The sequence below is a fragment of the Anabrus simplex genome, chromosome 6, assembly GCF_040414725.1.
Source record: "Anabrus simplex isolate iqAnaSimp1 chromosome 6, ASM4041472v1, whole genome shotgun sequence".
In the NCBI taxonomy this organism is placed as follows: Eukaryota; Metazoa; Arthropoda; class Insecta; order Orthoptera; family Tettigoniidae; genus Anabrus; species Anabrus simplex.
Genome location: NC_090270.1, coordinates 225,633,805 through 225,652,566, shown reverse-complemented (window position 1 = coordinate 225,652,566; position 18,762 = coordinate 225,633,805). Strand labels below are relative to the sequence as shown.

The following is an 18,762-nucleotide window of genomic DNA, read 5'->3' as shown; positions in this document are numbered from 1 at the left end:
CAAGTGCCCAGTCTCCGAGCCAAGGGAATTAACCATTTAGGGTTAAAATCTCCGACCTGGCCAGGAATTGATCCCAGGACCCTCTGGACCAAAGGCCAGCATGCTTACTATTTAGCCATGGAGCTGGACGCTTCTAGACTGAAGGAAAGAAACATGATACAGAATGATGTCCGAGTTTGCCATTTCCGTGTAAGGAATGAAAACTTAAAAGGAATATTTTGTGGTTGATGATCCAATACTTTACTGTCATATCATTAATGGCCTTTTCAAAGACCTGTGTCAAGGGCATACACCATCAGATTGGAGACTATTAACTGACTCCACACAGTGAAGTTTGAAAGCTGTACTTCTCCACTACAGCAATTTAAAACCTTCCATACCAATTGCCCATTCTGTGCATCTCAATGAAACATATGACAACATGAAATTGCTACTAGAGACAATTTCTTATGATTGTTAACCCGATGAGTGCTACGGCCGCCTATAGACGGGCTGACGCGGCCGGTCCACCAGTCTATAGACGGTGCGCGAGAATTTTAATTTTTTTGAGTTTCCTGGTTCACTTTCGAGTGCGAATTTGATCTCTGACATGTTCTGCCATCTGTTGGGCATTATGTAGAACTAACTGATCAGAAATTATAGCTTCGGGAAGTAACTTACAGAGCTTTTTGTCGACATCTGTGGACTTCATCTGTGATGTAAACGAACATGGTGGAACAACAACTCATTTGGTCTTGCAGTAATGTCATTTCGGATCACAGAATCTTTCAGTCATTAACCACAGCGGAAAGTGATGATGGAGATAACATTTTAAGGAATTGTTAAGCGATTTTGAAAGTGAGAGTGATAGAGATAGCGCCGAAAATATTGTACGTGAGAGAGAAAGAGAGCCTCCTTCTAAACTAAAGAAGAAACACACGGTGTGTACAAAAGCTATTTTATCGCTAAGTTCATGACGGATGGATTAATTTTCTTCACCAGAGTTTCAGGTAACTGTGACAGGCTCTGAGGGCCAAGTAGTGTTTGATGAAAACCCGAAAATCATTGATTTTTTAAAAAACTTTTGTACCAGTGGAGTTGGTGCAGATAGTTGAACACATCGGCATCACAAACAACCAGTAGAAAATATTTAACTATCACCACATTCCAGGTTTGGAAAGTATTTTAAAATATCAACTTATATAGTTCTAAGAAGTTACATGTATTAGTTGCCTACAGATTTTAGGAAATAATATTATTTTGGGCTCCTTACTTTGTATAAAGGTAATGCACCCATGAGCTCATAAGTGTAATTTTGTTTTCTCTCAAAATAATATTGAACATAAGTGTAGGATTTTCCATTTGCATTTAGATTTATGAACAACCAACATTTATAAACATTTTAAGCTAATCACCCCGCTGATAAGTTAAAAACTGAGGCTTCTACAATTTTTTTTACATGCGAATGAAAAAACTCAGCACTGAGGTACCGAACAGTCAACTGGTAACTCAGCACTTAAAAGGTTAATAGTGGAATATCTGTGGAGATTTCAAGGTTATTGGCAAGTTAATGGGCATGCAACCTGGCTTCACAAAAGGATACTGTTTCTTATGCCTTTAGGATAGCCACAATGACAATCAGCATTACATAAAGAACGACTGGGAACTAAGGAACATTTATGCTCCAGGAGATCATTCTGTTAAATACCAACTTCCTTGCGAATACAAGAGGATATTTCTTCCATCTATACATACAATGATCAGCCAGAACATTATGACCACCTACGTACTATCGATATAAACCCGTCCAGGCGATAGCAGCGTCACCTGACGAGGAATGACTGCTTGTCACCCACACTCACGGTGCATATAGTATCAGTGAGTGTGCTGTCTGTGTGTAGAATGGGGAAGGCGCGCCATCTATCTGAGTTTGACCAAGGGCAGAATGTGATGGCTCGGAGGCTCGGCACGAACATTTTGGAAACTGCATGACTTGTTGGGTGTTCGAGGAGTGCTGTGGTGAGTGTCTTCAACAACTGGCGAAACCAAGGTGAAACAATGTCCGAATATCGAGGGGTTGAGGGGTCACCCCTCATTACAGATGTCAGACGTCACAGGCTGGGTAAACTGGTAAAATAGGACAGGCGGTGAACTGTGGTGGAACTAACACCAGACTTTAATGCTGGGCGGAATACAAGTGTGTGTGAACACACAGTGCACCGAACACTCCTAAGGATGAACGTCCGCAGCCGATGACCCATGCATGTGCCAATGTTAATACAATGACATCAGCAACTACGACAGAAATGGGCACGTGACCATCGTCACTGGACGCTGGGGCAGTGGTAGAGCGTTGCATGGTCTAATGAATCCTGATACCTTCTTCATCATGCTGAAGGGAGAGTGCGAATCTGTCGTCTTCCAGGGGAATAGTTCCTAGACACTTGTACTGCAAGACGGAGACAAGTTGGCGCCGGCTCAATTGTGTCCTGGGGAACATTCATGGGGACATCATGGGTTCAGTGGAGCTCGTGCAAGGTACCATGATGGCCAGAAAAGTACCACGTACACCCCTTCATGGTGATCATGTATCTGAATGGTAGTGGCATTTTTCTACAACATAATGTGCCATGTCACAAGGCCAGGGGTGTGATGGAGTGGTTCGAGGAACACAGTGGCAAGTTACAATTGATGTACTGGTACCCCCAACTCGCCAGATCTTAACCCGATCGAACAAATCTGGGATGTGATTGAACGTGGCCTCATAGCTCATTTCCCTCCTCCCTGGAATTTATGGGAATTAGGTGACTTGTGTGTGCAGATGTGGTCCCAACTCCCTCCAGCGACCTACCAAAGCCTCATTGCTTCCATGCAGACACACATTACTGCTGTTTTCCATGCCAAAGGTGGGCATACCAGCTATTAAGTAGGTGGTCAAAATGTTCTGGTTGATCAGTGTAGAAAATTGTGATAAAGTGCATAGTAAAGACAATGGCGAAGACAAAGTAAGAAGGATTACAATTTCTGAGAGACAAATTTCCTCGAATTAGCAAAGTAAAATTAAAGGAAGGTATCTTTGTTGTGCCTCAAATCCAAGAAATCCTTAAAGATGAAGCTTTCTTCAATACTATGACAAAGAGCAAGCAGCTTGGAAACATTTCAAATGGATTTGCAGCAATTTCCTAGGTATGAAGAGAAATCCTGATTTCAAAAATCTACACTTCTACACTCATACAAGGAGCCTGGGTGTTGTATGTCACTAAAGGTTCGTTTCTGTATTCCCATGTGAGAATCGGTACAAAGCAGGTGTGGTACAGGGTTGTTTTTGCTTTTTCCACTATTTTTCAGTCCCAGAGTACATTTCTGATCTGACTGTAAAAGTTTTATGCTTTCTGTGTCCTGCTGAGTATTTTCTGCTTGACAGTGCTGTCTATAATGATTATGCTTCCAAGGTATTTGAAGTGAGAAACTGATTCTAGTTTTGCTCCTTTCAAAAAGAGGTTTGAGTTTGTTCCTTTCCTGTTGATAGTCATTTCTACTGTCTTTGTTTTGTTTATATTCATCTCAAATTTATTGAACATGTTGTTCTACAAAGTCAGTTTTTCTGTACTTCAGCTTCAGTTTCTCTCCACAACAGTGCATCATCAGCAAATACCAGGGTTTTTAGTCTGTTGTCCATTTTCTTGATAAACTTTATGATCTTGTCCATTACTATTATGAACAAGAGTGGTAATAAGAGCACTTCCTTGTAGGACACCTCACTTTGTCTCAAACCATTCTGATCATCCACTGCCTACCTGAACACAGCTGTAGCAATTCTGGTATAGCATCTTCACTTTGTCAGTCAGGTACTTTGGCACCAAAGTCTTCCAGGCATTCCCAGATCTTGTTCCAAGGGACCCTGTGATAGGCCTTTTCAATGTCCAAAAATTTAATCACATGATTCTCTCCACGTTTCCAGTACTTTTAAGAAAGCATTCTTACGGCAAAAATGAGATTCATTAGCACTTCGATCTTTCTTGAATCTGTGTTGTTCTTCCTCAATCAAAAGTTCCACTAACTTCCTAATTCTCATTTCGATGATCTTGTCCAACAGCTTCAGGGCATGTGACAACAACATTATGCCCCTATAGTTTACATATTTCCGTCTGTTTCCCTTTTTAAACAGTGGGATGATGATTCCTTTTCTCCATTCTTTCGGAATTTTGTTTTCTTCCCAAATCAGTGAGAGAACTCTATATAGCCATTTAAGCCTGGTATTCCAGCTGACTTTATCTGAAGTGAGATCACTGAAGCCCAAGGATTTGCCGTATCACATGTTCTTTAGTACTGTTTCAACTTCAAGCCATGTTAATGGGGATTAGTTTTTCTGGATTTCTACAGGTGGTGGTGGTGGTACCTCCACCTCCATTTCACAACATGCTGAAAGTACTTCTTCATTTCATCTCTGATTCCTTCCTCTGTTCTTATCAAACTACCATCATTTGTTTCCAGCGCAAGGATGTTTCCATATTCAAGTCTTTTACATTTTACCACTTCCATGGCTTCCATGGCAGTCTTCCTCTATCCTGGCAGTAAAGTCATCCCAGCACTCTCTTTTCTGCTTGGATTAGTTGTTTTACTTCTTGGTCCGATATTTCTGTGCTCGCTCTTCGATTTCTATCTCATTTCCTCTATGATACTTCAAAATATGTGCTCAAAACTTGTGGAATCCAGACCAAATGTAATGCAACTTATAAAACAGAAAGAAGGACATATTAACTATTAACAAACAATAAAGGTATATATTAGTTGAATAAGTCTCCATGGCTAAATGGTTAGTGTGCTGGCCTTTGGATACTGGGGGCCCAGGTTTGATTCCCAACAGGCTTGGGAATTTTAACCATAATTGTTTAATTCCCCTGGCATGGGGACTGGGTGTATGTGCTGCCATCGTCATTTCATCCTCATCACAACAAGCAGATCACCTACGGGCGTCAAATCGAACGACCTGCACCAGGTCTCTCTGGAGGCCACACGCCATAAATAAAAGTTGAATAAGAGCAAAAACAAATGTGTATGTTATAGTTGTGTTGTGATTAATTTGCATGTGACTGTATGTGTTGCTTACGATATGACTATCTGCATATGACCAGATTTGCAAATGTTTGGTCCTTTCTATATCTTATATGATCTATTGGGTTCCTTTCTCTTTCTGTATTTGTCCTGTGCTCCAATTTTCTTGATTAACTGTTGTACCAGTTCACTGTCCTAAATTGATAGCTTATTGGAACTAAAATGGATGCAATTGCCATGACATGAGTAAATACGGCACATAAACTCAATCATCTACGTCAATAAAATATGATGTATGGTGTGATCAAGGCAGGAAAGATCAAGGTGGCAGTGAATAAGACAAAGTAAAGCCTGGAATTGTTACAGCACTACTATTAAAGAAAACTGCAAATTGAAACAGAAAACCGAGTCAATGATCGTATTGAGATAGACATACATCGTGAGCAGCAGATCAAGACTTGAAGAGAATCTTTAAAAAATTTAAAGAAGAAGATTTACTTCACATAATTTAACTGAAGAACGCAGAAAATAAAGGCTGAAAATAAAGTGGCAAGTTCATAAGAAAGATATCGAGAAAAGCTTACGTCACAACTTCTAATTGGCAAGGGATAACCATTGATAGCTACCAAGAAAGAAATATTTAAGATATGAGAAATAACTGAATTGACTATAGAACAGCAATTACAACACATATAACTGAATTAAGAGCAGACATCTTGGTAATCTACAAGCGGAATTAGAACTGAAGTTAAAAACCGTCACACTTGATATAGAGATTACCATGTTAGAAGGCTATGAAATTCCTATGATGACGAAATAGACTTCCTCTGTATTTATTTTTGTTGCATTTGCGCAAAAAATGGCTGTCAAGATGTGCTAAGAAGACACTGGCCCGATGTCCGGAGGAGGCTAATCTGAGGCTGGTGTCGACGGCTACCTAAATCAGTGATATCCGAAAGAAAAAAGGAAGTGGATGCGTATTGACGTTCCTATGGTGAATGGCATAAAAATTGTGTGTTGTGTGGCAAACCCTCCAATTAAAGTGAAATTTTTGTCGAGTTTGTGAGGTGGATGATGTGGCAGTATAAAGACAACAGTGGGAATGGACTGAAATTTCTTATTTTCTTTCTTTCTTGCGAACCAGCCAAACTTAGGACCACGCCAATACCACTTCACTTCCTTCTAATCATCCCTTCTTCCTTCCTCTTTCTCCACAGTGCCTTCATTCTTTCAGAATGTTGCGCTCTTCTCTCTTCAGTCCATCTTCCCCCTCTGCGCTCTTTCTTTTCTTCAACCAGAACTTTTATGTTGGAAAGTCTTTGCCTGAATTGGTCTCTATCACGACATTCTTCATCTGCAATTCTTAACCTCTTGAGTTCTTCCTTCATCTGCTTGGCATATACCCCCTGGCTCTTCAAGTAGTATATTTTATTAAAAATTTGTTTATTTAACCTAGTTGGATCCATTCTGACCATGTGTCCATAGAATCGCAGCCGTCTTTTCCTTATTGTTGTTTCCAGGTCTTCTGTTCTTTTGTATATCTCCTTATTTGAGCGTAATCTGTAGTTTCCCTCTACCACCCTTGGGCCGTAAATCCTCCTCAATATTCTCCTTTCAATCTTTAGTAGTTTTTCCAGGTTCGTTAGTGTTGCTGTTTCCACCCCATACAGAACCACTGGTTTTTTTTTGCTAGGGGCTTTACGTCGCACCGACACAGACAGGTCTTATGGCGACGATGGGATAGGAAAGGCCTAGGAGTTGGAAGGAAGCGGCCGTGGCCTTAATTAAGGTACAGCCCCAGCATTTGCCTGGTGTGAAAATGGGAAACCACGGAAAACCATTTTCAGGGCGATCACTGGTTTTACCACAGAATCATAATGTCTTAGTTTCGCATTGATGGAAAGATTCTTTCTGTTGTAAATGGCTTTGGTGGCAATGTTTAGCCTTTCCAACTTAAGTCTTCTATTTTCCATGGCCTCTTTATCCATCCCGTTGCTGCTGATAATTTCTCCCAGGTATTTAAACTGCTTTGTGACCTTCACTTCGCCATATTTCGTCTTCATTGTTCTCTTCACATAATTCCTGTCCGTGCTCATCATCTCTGTTTTCATGAAGGAGATTTTTAAACCTGTTTTCTCGGCTATCTCCTGTAGTTCTTTTATCTGTGTTATTGCTTCCTGTTCTGTCTCAGCGAAGAGTGCCAAATCATCAGCAAAGGCCAAACACTTGGGTTTGACACGTTTATTTTTACTACCTATTATAGCACCTGAGTCATTATGTTTCCACAGTGTTTTCATGACCTTATCTAGAACCACGTTGAAGAGTGTTGGGGATAAGCTGTCACCCTGTCTCAGACCTGTTTTTATCTGGAAGGGTTTGCTGATCTCTCCTCGAAATTTCACTTTGGATATGGTGTTTGTTAGTGTTAACCTAAGTAAGTTGTGTGTTTTTTGATCCATGCCATATTCTTATTTTATTGTATTAAAAATTATTTTTTGTTGTATAAAATTTTATTCTGTTTGGACATTTGGACTTGGAAGAACTGTTTCGATCTCATAAACCTGGATCTAACCAGATCATTTTAAAATCTGTTTTAGAAACTCTTATTTATGGGTTGTATCAAAATTATCATTAATCTGTAAATTTTAATATTTTTATTTTTGATCCAATTATGTGTCACCCTGTACTGTACTACAGACACAGTTCTGGAAGCGTGTTTCGTGTAGCGTAAACGAAGACTCTTCTCAAACATTTATTATTACTGTGTCAGCAAGAAAGAAGAGACTTTTGGTTGGAGAAAATAAGAGTAAATGTAATTGGTGAATGTGAAAGTTGAAGGTGAATTCTGTATTCTGACTGGTCCTCTTTGGTGGTTGCATCATTTCCTGTTTCTTGATCTTACCCTGCTCCTTCAGGGGCAGTAATGGAGCTTCTGTGTCTTGGATCATCTGACAACCTTAGCGAGCGGACGTGCTTATCGTTCGGTCTACTCAAGGGAAACCCGGCTTCAGGGTAAGCACTGTTTCTATGTTTATTTTGGTTTTTAACTTCACTCAAATGTGAAAATTTATCTTTTCCTTATGCAGGAATTTACTCTCAAGTTTCATGTGCACCGCTAAATTTGTCAAAATGGCTTAGCTTTTCAGCTAAGATTATATACCATTTGTTCAGAGGCAATACCCTTTTTCTTAACTTGGTATCATGTAATTATCCCTCCGGTTTGCCTTCCGGTATTTGTGTCACCTTGCATAAGTACAGAAAATCTGTGCACATTACCTGAAGAGTTTTAGATAGTGATGCAAGTTTACTGTACGTCTGTGTTTGGTTTCATTTCTATATTTGTGTAGATTGGGACTAGCCCTCATTTTAATTGACATTTATCGTCGGATTAGTGTTTCTATAATTTCAAATTCAGTGATTAAATTTCTTTTAGTATAGTGTGCATGTCTGCAGGCATGCTTAATAACTCTTAATTTGTCTTTGTAAAGTTCTTTCAATTTGGAGTTTTTGATTTGTTTCCTTTTTTAAAATAAATGTTGTAATCCAAGGACAATTACTCTCTCCATTTTCTTTCATAGCAAAAGGCTATGTTCCATTACCTCTCAGGGTTCCATGCTGCTTTCCACATCCATTCTGTAGTTGTCATGTTTCCTAACCTGTTTGTTTACATTTTGTGCTGTGATGCATTTGTTGGATCTAAGTTTTTTTACTAAGCTTTAAATTTCATTCTTTATTATTATTATTTATTTGTATAATCAGCCAAAACAGTAGAAGGGTGTCGGGAGAAAACAAGGAATGTCACAAAATTGATGTTTTGAAGATTATAATGCCATCTGGTGGCGATAGTTGTGTACTTAACAGTGGTGAATTAGTTCAGGGAGAAAACGAGAGAGGTCATGCGCTTATTGTTTTAAAATCAGCACGTTGGGAAAAAACAAGGACTGTCCATGGCAGATTGCGAGAAAACAGGAAATGTCCTAGACACTTCTGTGTTGGCACTGAACATGCAGTGTAAACATTAAGATGGTGTGAATGTTACAATAGGTTATGTGTGTTCGTGAGTTAGTCTCTTATTTTGATTAGTTCTGTGTCGAGTAGTATCTAGTTCGGAGGTTTAAAAGGTTTAACGTGTGATACATTATGTCTTCAACATCATCAACATCTGCGGATGAAAGGGACGCAAAGCCTAGCTACAAACGGAAGAAGCAAGGAAGAATGTACGAGGTAATGAAGAAAATACGTTTGGGATCCCATGAACACGGTACATTTTGTTACTGTAAGAGACTTAAATGTATGGGTACAGTGGGAGAAGATGACAGGAGAGATATTTTAACACAATTTAATAGTATGACGTCACATGATGAACAAAATTCATACTTGTGCAGCCTAATATTTGTTAAGGTGGTTCAGAGACGTCAGTCTAAGAATCCAGAAGCAGAAGCAAAGTTTCATGACTGTGCTTACAGTTACCGGATAAAAGTGAAAGGAAATGAACATGTGAGAGAAGTCTCAGTTTGCTGTAAGTTCTTTATAGCAGTTCACGGTATCAGTAAAGGTAAATTGGAATATTTGCAAAAGTCGTTGAAGGAAACTGGATATTCACCAAAAGACAAGCGTGGTGGGGTAAACTATAGGACATTAAGCCTGACTACCAGTGACATTATTCATAACCACATTAACTCTTTTAAAGCCAGACAGAGTCACTACAGCAGAAAAGATAACCACAGTAGAGTGTACCTTTCCGAAGAACTAAACATTAAGAGAATGTTCAACATGTTTCTGGAGAAGTACCCAAGCAAGAAAGTGTCTTACCAGACATACAAGGACATATTCCGAAGAGATTTCAACATCAGTATTAGATATCCCCGTAGCGATACTTGCAGCCAGTGTGATGAATTTACAGCAAAGCTGAAAGTTGCTGAACATGAAGGCAATGAAGCTGAAATTACAGTTCTTAACAGAGACAAGGAACTTCATCTGCGTAAGGCTGAAAGTTTTTACAGAAGAAAGACAAGCGAACGTAAGAAAGCCCGAACATCCACAGCTTTTGAAGCCATTACCTTAGATTACGGGAAAAACATGTCCCTACCTAACATTACAACTAATGACGTCTACTATCGTAGGCAGTTGTCAATGAACACTTTTAACATTCACGTATTGTCAAATGGTAATTCCTACTTTTACACTTATCCAGAGTATATCTTTAAAAAGGGCTCCGATGAAGTTTGTTCTTTTCTGTTTGACTTTATTGTTCATTTTCTCCCGAGAAATGTATAGCACTTGCATATTTTTTGTGACGGGGTGGGTGGCCAGAACAAGAATTATACACTTGTACGTTTCATACATTACATGGTTAATGTAGTCAGAATTTTGAAATCAGTGGAGGTAACTTTTCCAGTGCGTGGGCACTCCTTCTTAGAATGCGACAAAGACATGGGACTTATCGACACAAGAAAGCGAATGAAAGTTTCCAAGGACTGGGAAGAAAACATTACTCTGCTCGCTGTAAACCTCAACCATTTACTGTAATCTCTGTGCAACAGCAACATGTGAAGCAATGGACAGAATTCTTCAAATATAAGTATGTAAGAGCTTGCCCGTTTCCAATGCAAAAAATGAAGGGAATTATGAGCACTGATGATCACCCACGACTTATTCTGCATCAAAGTAACTACAACGGGGAAATGTACAAAGACCCCATCCGAACAGTCACACAAGCAAAAAGCACATCTGCGGAAGGAAACTCACATTTTTTACATATTCACCATGAATTTGAACTGCCTCTTCAATCTTACTTTGAATTGCTCCCAATCAGTGATGAAAAGTACAAAGATGTTAAATTCCTGTCCAAGTTTTGCTTGGTTGAAGCCAATAAGATGTTCTACCTTGACCTACCTCATGCTCCATCCAACAAGACTGCTGCCGGAAAGAGTGGAATATCCAAACAGAATCCTCCGAAGGAATAGTTCTATGCAGTATTACATTAACTAACATTAAACGTGTGATGTCAGTGATCCCTCGTTATAACTGACTTTGGACATTCCTTGTTTTCAACCAACATATTTGTATGTTATGTTAGTTTTTATGTAACACACTCTAGTACTTTTCATGTATTACTACATTGAATACTAATACTGCTTTAGTGAAAATGTTGTTGTCTGCACCTAATCCACACAGAATAGAAACGGCAGACTTGTGAATCTTAAATTTATTACTTCTCAAACATGCATTCGTTGGACATTCCTTGTTTTCCCCCAACACCCTTCAGTATAAATATCATCTGAGTTCAGTGGCTTGTGTTACAAAAATATTGTCGGTCAGAGGTGTAAGAAGTGGCTGGGGTGAATGGGTGGGCAAGGAATTAACAAGAGTAGAACTTAGCACAACAAAATTCAAAAGTTAAATTCTTTTTTTTTTAGTTTAAAATTTAAATTTGATAGGTAGAAGATCTGAATAAACAATAACAATATAATAATGAGCTTGTCAGCTCCAACAACAATGACTTATAGTCCAAAAATCAGGTACAAAACTAGAGAAAATTATCAACATGATAATATACGAAGGGATGAGCATTATAGCTCTGAAACAGATACACTATTTTATAAGAGCATGTTTGTTCCACTAACTTACATAGCCTATGAGTCTGAGCTCCAAAGTTAATACAGTCCAGCCTCTCAGAGGCATAAATTTCTTACAGCGCACAAGGTTATACCTGACAATCTTCAAATAAGGTTTACAGTCACTTAGTCCTGTTTTGGGCTTATCTTCTGCTCAACAGTTCTTCATTTTCTGTTCCAGAAACATAAACAGCGGCGATGAGTACCCATACTAAATGGCCTTAATGTAAAAAGAAAAGGTTGAACATGATTGGCCATGAACAAAAAGCTAGGAGGCAAAACACTTGTACACCTCCTAGAAGTATTTTAAAACCCTAAGTGGGCTTATGGCCCAAAGATACAGAGGCTAAGCCTATTCTACACCGGGGTGACTAAAGGAGAAGATTAAATACCAAAAGAGTGTTAAAATTTTTAGATGATAGAAACTTCAGTCATCCCATACCAAGTTGAATGGGAATCAGCAGAGGGTAATCACTCTTTGATCCCTTGCATTACATATTTCCCAATAGGGAATAGAACAGAGTCCTCAGACCAGCCAAAAATTCTACATTCAAACCACCAGATTTAGAAATTTACATAAAATAAAAGAGGTTTGAAACCTTCCCCTCAAGCTATCTGCTGGCACTATCACATGTTAAGAAAATTCTGCCATTACCTTGAGTTGCTGGGCCTTCCGAATGCCGAATGCGGCCCCTGCCCCCGAAGAACAGGCTGCACTCACTAAACTGGAGCGATGAAGATGACAATACGGCCTTAAAGCGCCCAGATTTTATAGTATTTCAAGGGAAAGTTTCCAGAACTCTTTACAGATAGGCTGGATTTCAGTACACACCCCCCAATTTTAATTGGCTAGTGGAAATATTTACAATTTTCTGATTGGGTGAAAGCTATTGAAGAAGGAAGCAGCAAACATGTAGACACCTTTGGTACATGAACAAAACAATGTTCAAAAACTAAGGTTAGCCAATGGTAAAAGTCAATTTTCCCTTAAGTATTAATTATCCTTCATCCCGCCAGAGGGGCACTTAGACCCATTGTAGAGACATCTAACATTTGAAAACCCAAGTATCTTGCATAACATCAGTTCAAGTTCAACTGCATAGATGGCCTTATAGAAGGCGCACAGTTTTACTGGCCGGAGAAGGTGTACCCCTGATACAGCTTGCACAGGCAATGTCTGGCAAGCAGAGGTTTTGTTGAAGGCTAAGTGTACTGGTACATAATTTTACTACCTTAAGGTCACTGGAAATGCATGAGAAGAGACTCATTATATGCATATTGCACCTAAATATAGACTCAAAATGAATTTTATATCAAGATACTTACACACAATCAATTAACAATGCATGGTTTTCTTTCCCCATCACAGAAATGAACTGGTCCATTATTCCACAAGGCATTCCTGCATAAACATGTTCTGCTTCCTGGCAACTGATCGCTTTTTTATGAAGACTGAAAAAACAACATAATTCCTCATTATTTGAAAAAAACAATATTGAAAAAAATACAAGAAACACTCATTATGGTACTAATATTTTCAAAATAATGTAGTTAACATATTTGTTTCATGAATAAAATATCTCAATTTCTTCCTCTTTTCTTCCACAGCTTGATGCACTATTCATCAACATAACAGAAACACAATCCTGCCTTCTACATTGCCTAACTAACTTAACTCCAGCTCCATTCCCTATACAGGACCAGGCCTCCTTATCCTATTTCTTCCAGATGTTCTGTCCAACATCATGTCAGGGATTAGAAGACTTGCCTTTAGATCTTTTCTGATCATGTATTTCAAGTGCGCCTAGGTGTGCTCATGATTTGTTGCATGGATAGGGAATGAACCATGTCTTGATCTGTTCTCATAACATGTCTGTACCACTGCAATCAGTTATCTAGAACTTTTTTTTAATTAATTGCCCTAGGCCTACTTTATAAATCTCATGCACATGTCCATTCTTAATGTGGTATTCCCAAATGACAAATCCAACCCTATGAAACATCTTTTTCTGCAATGTGTAATGTTGTTATTGCTAGACCTCGGAGTTTAGGCAAAAACCTATTTTGTTTCTTAAGAGATAACTTAAAATGAAGTCGTATTTACATGTTTCATGCATTTAAAAGGTTAGAAACTGTGGTCCTATAGTGCCCAAAAATTCCTAAATTGGCATTAGAACCTATTTTTGCCTATATTCCTATAATTGCTATATTTAATTTAGTCTGAGAAACTTAAATTTGCCGACTCGTTTTCAATATCTTGAATAGTATTTTCATGAAATTCTTTTCAGACAAAACGTGAAGCTGTAAGCCAATTACCACTCCCCAGCAGTCCTTAAGAACCTCCCGCTGTGAATACTTCCTTTGTCCCTTAGTCTGTGTGTCACGAGATGGGAGACAGTATCCACTGACCTGCTGGAAACGGAACTCTTCATTCCATTCTGTGAGAAACATTCAGTGCGTCCGTTTGCTCAGTGTGTGCATTATGCTGAAAGTGGCAGCTTCCAAGACATCCTTAATTAAACAGTGGTTGCAGGAGTTTCCCCATTTCACGTTGGATGGAAAAATTATATTCTGCGACGTTTGCAGCAAAGAGTTAAGTGAAATTTGTTTTATATTTCACTCTGAAGTACGTACTTTGGTATAAGGGTCGTACTTAATACGTAGGCGTTCTATCTTTCTGCTGTATTACGTTTTATACATTTTATACATCAATTCAGCGTACATACACTAAACAAAGTAAAACAGTAAATATGAACTGAGGATTGTAGTGTATCCCGATCCCTCGATTCTTTGTTTATAGAATCGTTAAAAACTGTCCATGTTTGTGTGGTACTGTAAGGTCTATTCATTTCGGAGAAAGGCAAATTTTTAAGCAGGTTTTAGAAGAGGAATAATAGTACAAACGTATTGAAAAATTAAAATATCATGCTGCCGTAGGGAACCTAAAAATACGAGGTGGAAATTATAAGAAAATTAGATATGCACTTTTATCAATTGTAGGAAGTATATGACAGATTATATACATTGTAAATATATACAGCAATGGTTTTTTTTTGATAAGCATACAGTAAATGTAGGGAGGAAAAAACATGGAATTCAGCCATGCACGGGCATCAGTACCGGTAGTAACACAAATGTTGGCCAACATAATCTAACCGAACATAACCAAACAGGAAAAGAAATTAATTAAATTAACCTCTTCTGTGTTCAGCTCCTTGGTTGAATGGTCAGCATAGTCGCCTTCGGTTCAGAGGGCTCCGGGTTCGATTCCCGGCCGGATCGGAGATTTAAACCTTAAATGGTTATTTTCCCTGGCTCGAGGACTGTGTATCTGTACTGTCCGAAACATTCCTGAAACTCACACACAATACTATCATCCACTACAAAAGCACGCAGTTTCCTGTACATGACAGATGCCGCCCAGCCTCGTTGGAGGGTCTGTCTTACAAAGGCTGCACCAGGACAGGAATAGTCACATGGAATTATTACCTCCACTGCGTCACTTAAAGGTCCAGGGTGCTTGTCTACAGGAGGGATCAGGAAGCACTACAAGGCCCTATGAATTTGAATAGTCTTCTGTGCATATTTTCATCTGGCCTATATACTTGCATGGTCTACACAATATTTGCGACTATTTATAGTTGTCGTTGTTTCTAGGTGTTCAGTGAAAGGCGATCGCATCTTAGTCAACATGTCCAGCGGACTCAACATCAGGAAAATCTGCAAAGAAAATCAAATCTTAAACAAAGATTATTAACAACAGAATTGCTAAATTAGAGAAGCAAAGATGAATTCCACGTGGACTTATGCAGAGCTCTTGTGTCGGCAAATATTCCCTTCAACTCACTTGAAAATCCTTCCTTCAAAAGTTTTTTACAAAAATATTGTCATCGGAACATTCCATCTAAATCAACTTTAAGAAAAAACTACCTGGACACTCTTTACAAAGACACAGTCACGCGGATAAGGGAAGATATAGGAGACTTGTACATCTGGATCTCTGTCGATGAGACTACTGACACTCTAGGTCGTTATATTTCCCACTTGATAGTCGGAAAATTAGATCCCGACACGCCATGTTCGCCATATTTGATCTGCAGCAGACAGTTAACTAAAACCAATCAGGAGACAGTTGCTCAGTTTGTAAATAAAGGTCTCAAGGTGCTTTTCCCCAATAACATGGACGAAAATAAGGTGCTTCTTATATTTACTGATGCAGCCGCCTACATGATTGCTGCTGTTAAGTTGCTGAAAGTATTTTACCCTGCTTTGATTTACGTCACTTGTCTTGCTCATGCCATGAATCGCGTGGCTGAGCAGATACGTGCCGAATTTCCTCGAGTCAACAAGATGATCTCCTCCACTAAGAAAATGTTTATAAAGGCTCCCACACGAATCCAGTTGTTCCGCAATGAAATACCTGATCTTCCACTGCCACCAGAACCCATCCTTATGCACTGGGGGACTTGGCTTCAGGCCACTGTGTACTATAGCGAACATTTTGATGCAATCAGAAGTTTTGTTCTCGCACTATATGAAGATGCCATGTGCATCACTTCAGCCAAAAATGTTCTAAAAGATGTAACCATTTCTCAAGAAATTGCCTACACCAGGTTCCATTATACTTGTTTGGTCCCTGTTATTTCTGCACTTGAGTCTTCTAGGAAACCTGTTTGCGAACAACTGGATTTGTTAGAAGAGGTGAAAGAAAAAGTCAGCTTAGCTCCAGGCCCCGCTGGGGACAGAATTCGGAACAAGCTTAATAAAGTACTACAGAAGAACCCAGGACTGTCAACGCTTCGTGCTGTGGCTGATGTTTTGATTGGCAAAACTAACATTGAATGTGACATCTCCCCATGTCTTGTACCAAAATTCAAATACAGCACTGTAACCTCTGTTGATGTTCAGCAAACTTTCTCAGCCTACAAGCTAGTGTTGTCAGACAAGCAGTGTAGTTTCACAACAGAAAAACTAGAAAAAGTGCTAGTGATTTACTGTGCATCAAATTATGGGCAGTAACGTGCTTGTAATTAAATGTTTTAATTATTTAGAGATAAAAACTCAAAAATGTGATGAACCATTGTGTATGTGAAATACTGTATTAACATGTTATTGTCTTATTACTTGTATGCATTTAGAGTTGTTATCAATTTAGAAAAATAAAAATGGTATTTTAATTGATGAGTGCTTATTAAAATATGTAAAAGTGAAGGTGCCTAAAACATAGTTTTAGAACCTATTTTTACATATTTGAGAGCCTATTTTAGGCATCTAAAATACAAATTTTAGCACCTAAAATCCGAGGTCTAGTTATTACGTATCACTTCTGACAGCGTTCTGTATTTTAGCCACTTACAAGGGCCACCCTTGCCCTTGAAAGCTCTGAACCAAACAAAAACATCCTCAGAATGTAGATGGTTCATGAAAATAACAGTAGTCTGAGTCATTCCCATGCCAAACAATGCATTCTACCTCAAAATACATCTGAATAAGAGAGGAATATGAGCAATGCAAGGAAACATAATATCAATATAATGTGAGGAAAAACACACACAATTCAATGCTGTGAGTAATGTATATTGTTATATTCTTAATCAACAGTGTTACAAACACTCTGTTTAAAGTAATTATGATACCCTACTTAAAATACACATGTTCTACTATCATGTTAGTGCTGCTATTAGTCTTCAAAGTGCAGATATGGGATTTAAATTAAATGGTTAAAGCAAAGTGGGAGAGAACAATATGCACATCTCACTAAAGCCACATTTTTATACTCAACATCCCTGTGCATTCATGCAGTCCAATATCAAACGATGATATGGATATGTCAATGTCATTTGCCAAGCATACTGCAAGATAGGCTTGTAGCCTACTTGGTCCAGAAAATCGATTGTATATCACAGAGTGATTTCTAATGATGGAATGCCAATAATGTAACTTTACTTGTAGTTTTTCATACCACAGTCTTACAAAATCAGCTGTCTTTCTCATATAAAGCTTTACCAAAAGAAGAGGTTGGCAATATTTTGTTGTTGTTTCCAGTGACAATATCTTAAGTATAACATCTTTGTTTGGAGAACTTGCATCTCAATGAATACTATATGACAAGTCCAGGAATCATACAGCAATAGGCTGTTTTCACTTAAATATCCACCAGGGACTGATGTTAGAAAACATTTCATATGCTCTTGTATCATTTTTCCACAGTCGCTTCTCTTCATATGAATGTTTCGTGGACATGTTGCTTCAAGTTTCTTCAAAATATTTATGCCAAAAATGACTTGTCTCTATTTAAAACAGATATACAGTTTGTTAGCTAATCTGCCATATCAATAACTGTATAGCTGTGTGTAAGAGCTATGTACAGACTGCAACATACAAACTATCATTTTCTCTCTGTGAGATAGCATTGACATTTCATAATGAAACTGACTTTGGTCACTGTTCCAAATATGTACTTTGTCCACACTCCCCTCTCTGCTATAAATCTGTTTAATTCCTCCACAAACCCTTGTGCATAATTATGTACCCTATTTTCTTTTTTTCTATGTCCTTTTGGGTGACAAATATAGAAACATGTCTGGATGAAATGCCATATTCAACCTTATGATTGTCAATAAAAGTATTTGAAGCTCCAAAATCATCCAGGCCAATCATTATAGACACTTCTAGTGCCTGCATTTTCAGATGCCAGTATTGAACTCTAGATCCATATGCTCTTGATCTATCAAATTGTGACATTACATCTTCCTTTAAAGTTGAAAAGTGTAACAGCCTATTTCCTTTGAAGTGAGTTCCTTCATGTCATTTGCTAGTCATATAATTTAAAATTAACTTGGAATATGATTTACTTGTAATGCAATTATAACACCTCATTCGTTTGCTATAGGAGTCAAAGCCACAAATGTAATAATCTTCACAAATGTTCTCCAGTATGCTGTCATCAATATCTTCTAATACACTGAACCTCGACGTTTTGGGTGGAGATAGCTATTGCTCAATTTGACTTGACGGTTCCTGCTACTCTGGGGATGAAAGTCTTGTAAGAGCCACTTTCAGAGGAAAGCTCTTCCTCTCCTCCAAAATCAGTACAGTGTATCCAGCATTC

General features: G+C 38.5%; 1 protein-coding gene across 9 annotated transcripts in view; it reads right to left on the bottom strand.

Moving 5' to 3' along the window:
- The window catches only part of LOC136876361 (galactokinase), a 323,016-nt gene that overhangs the window by 215,109 nt on the left and 89,145 nt on the right, over positions 1-18,762 (bottom strand). For all 9 annotated transcript variants that reach the window (XM_068228397.1, XM_068228395.1, XM_068228398.1 and 6 more), the window contains one exon: positions 12,978-13,103. In XM_068228397.1, the coding sequence (XP_068084498.1) occupies positions 12,978-13,103 (126 nt within the window). The remainder of the gene's footprint in view (positions 1-12,977; positions 13,104-18,762) is intronic.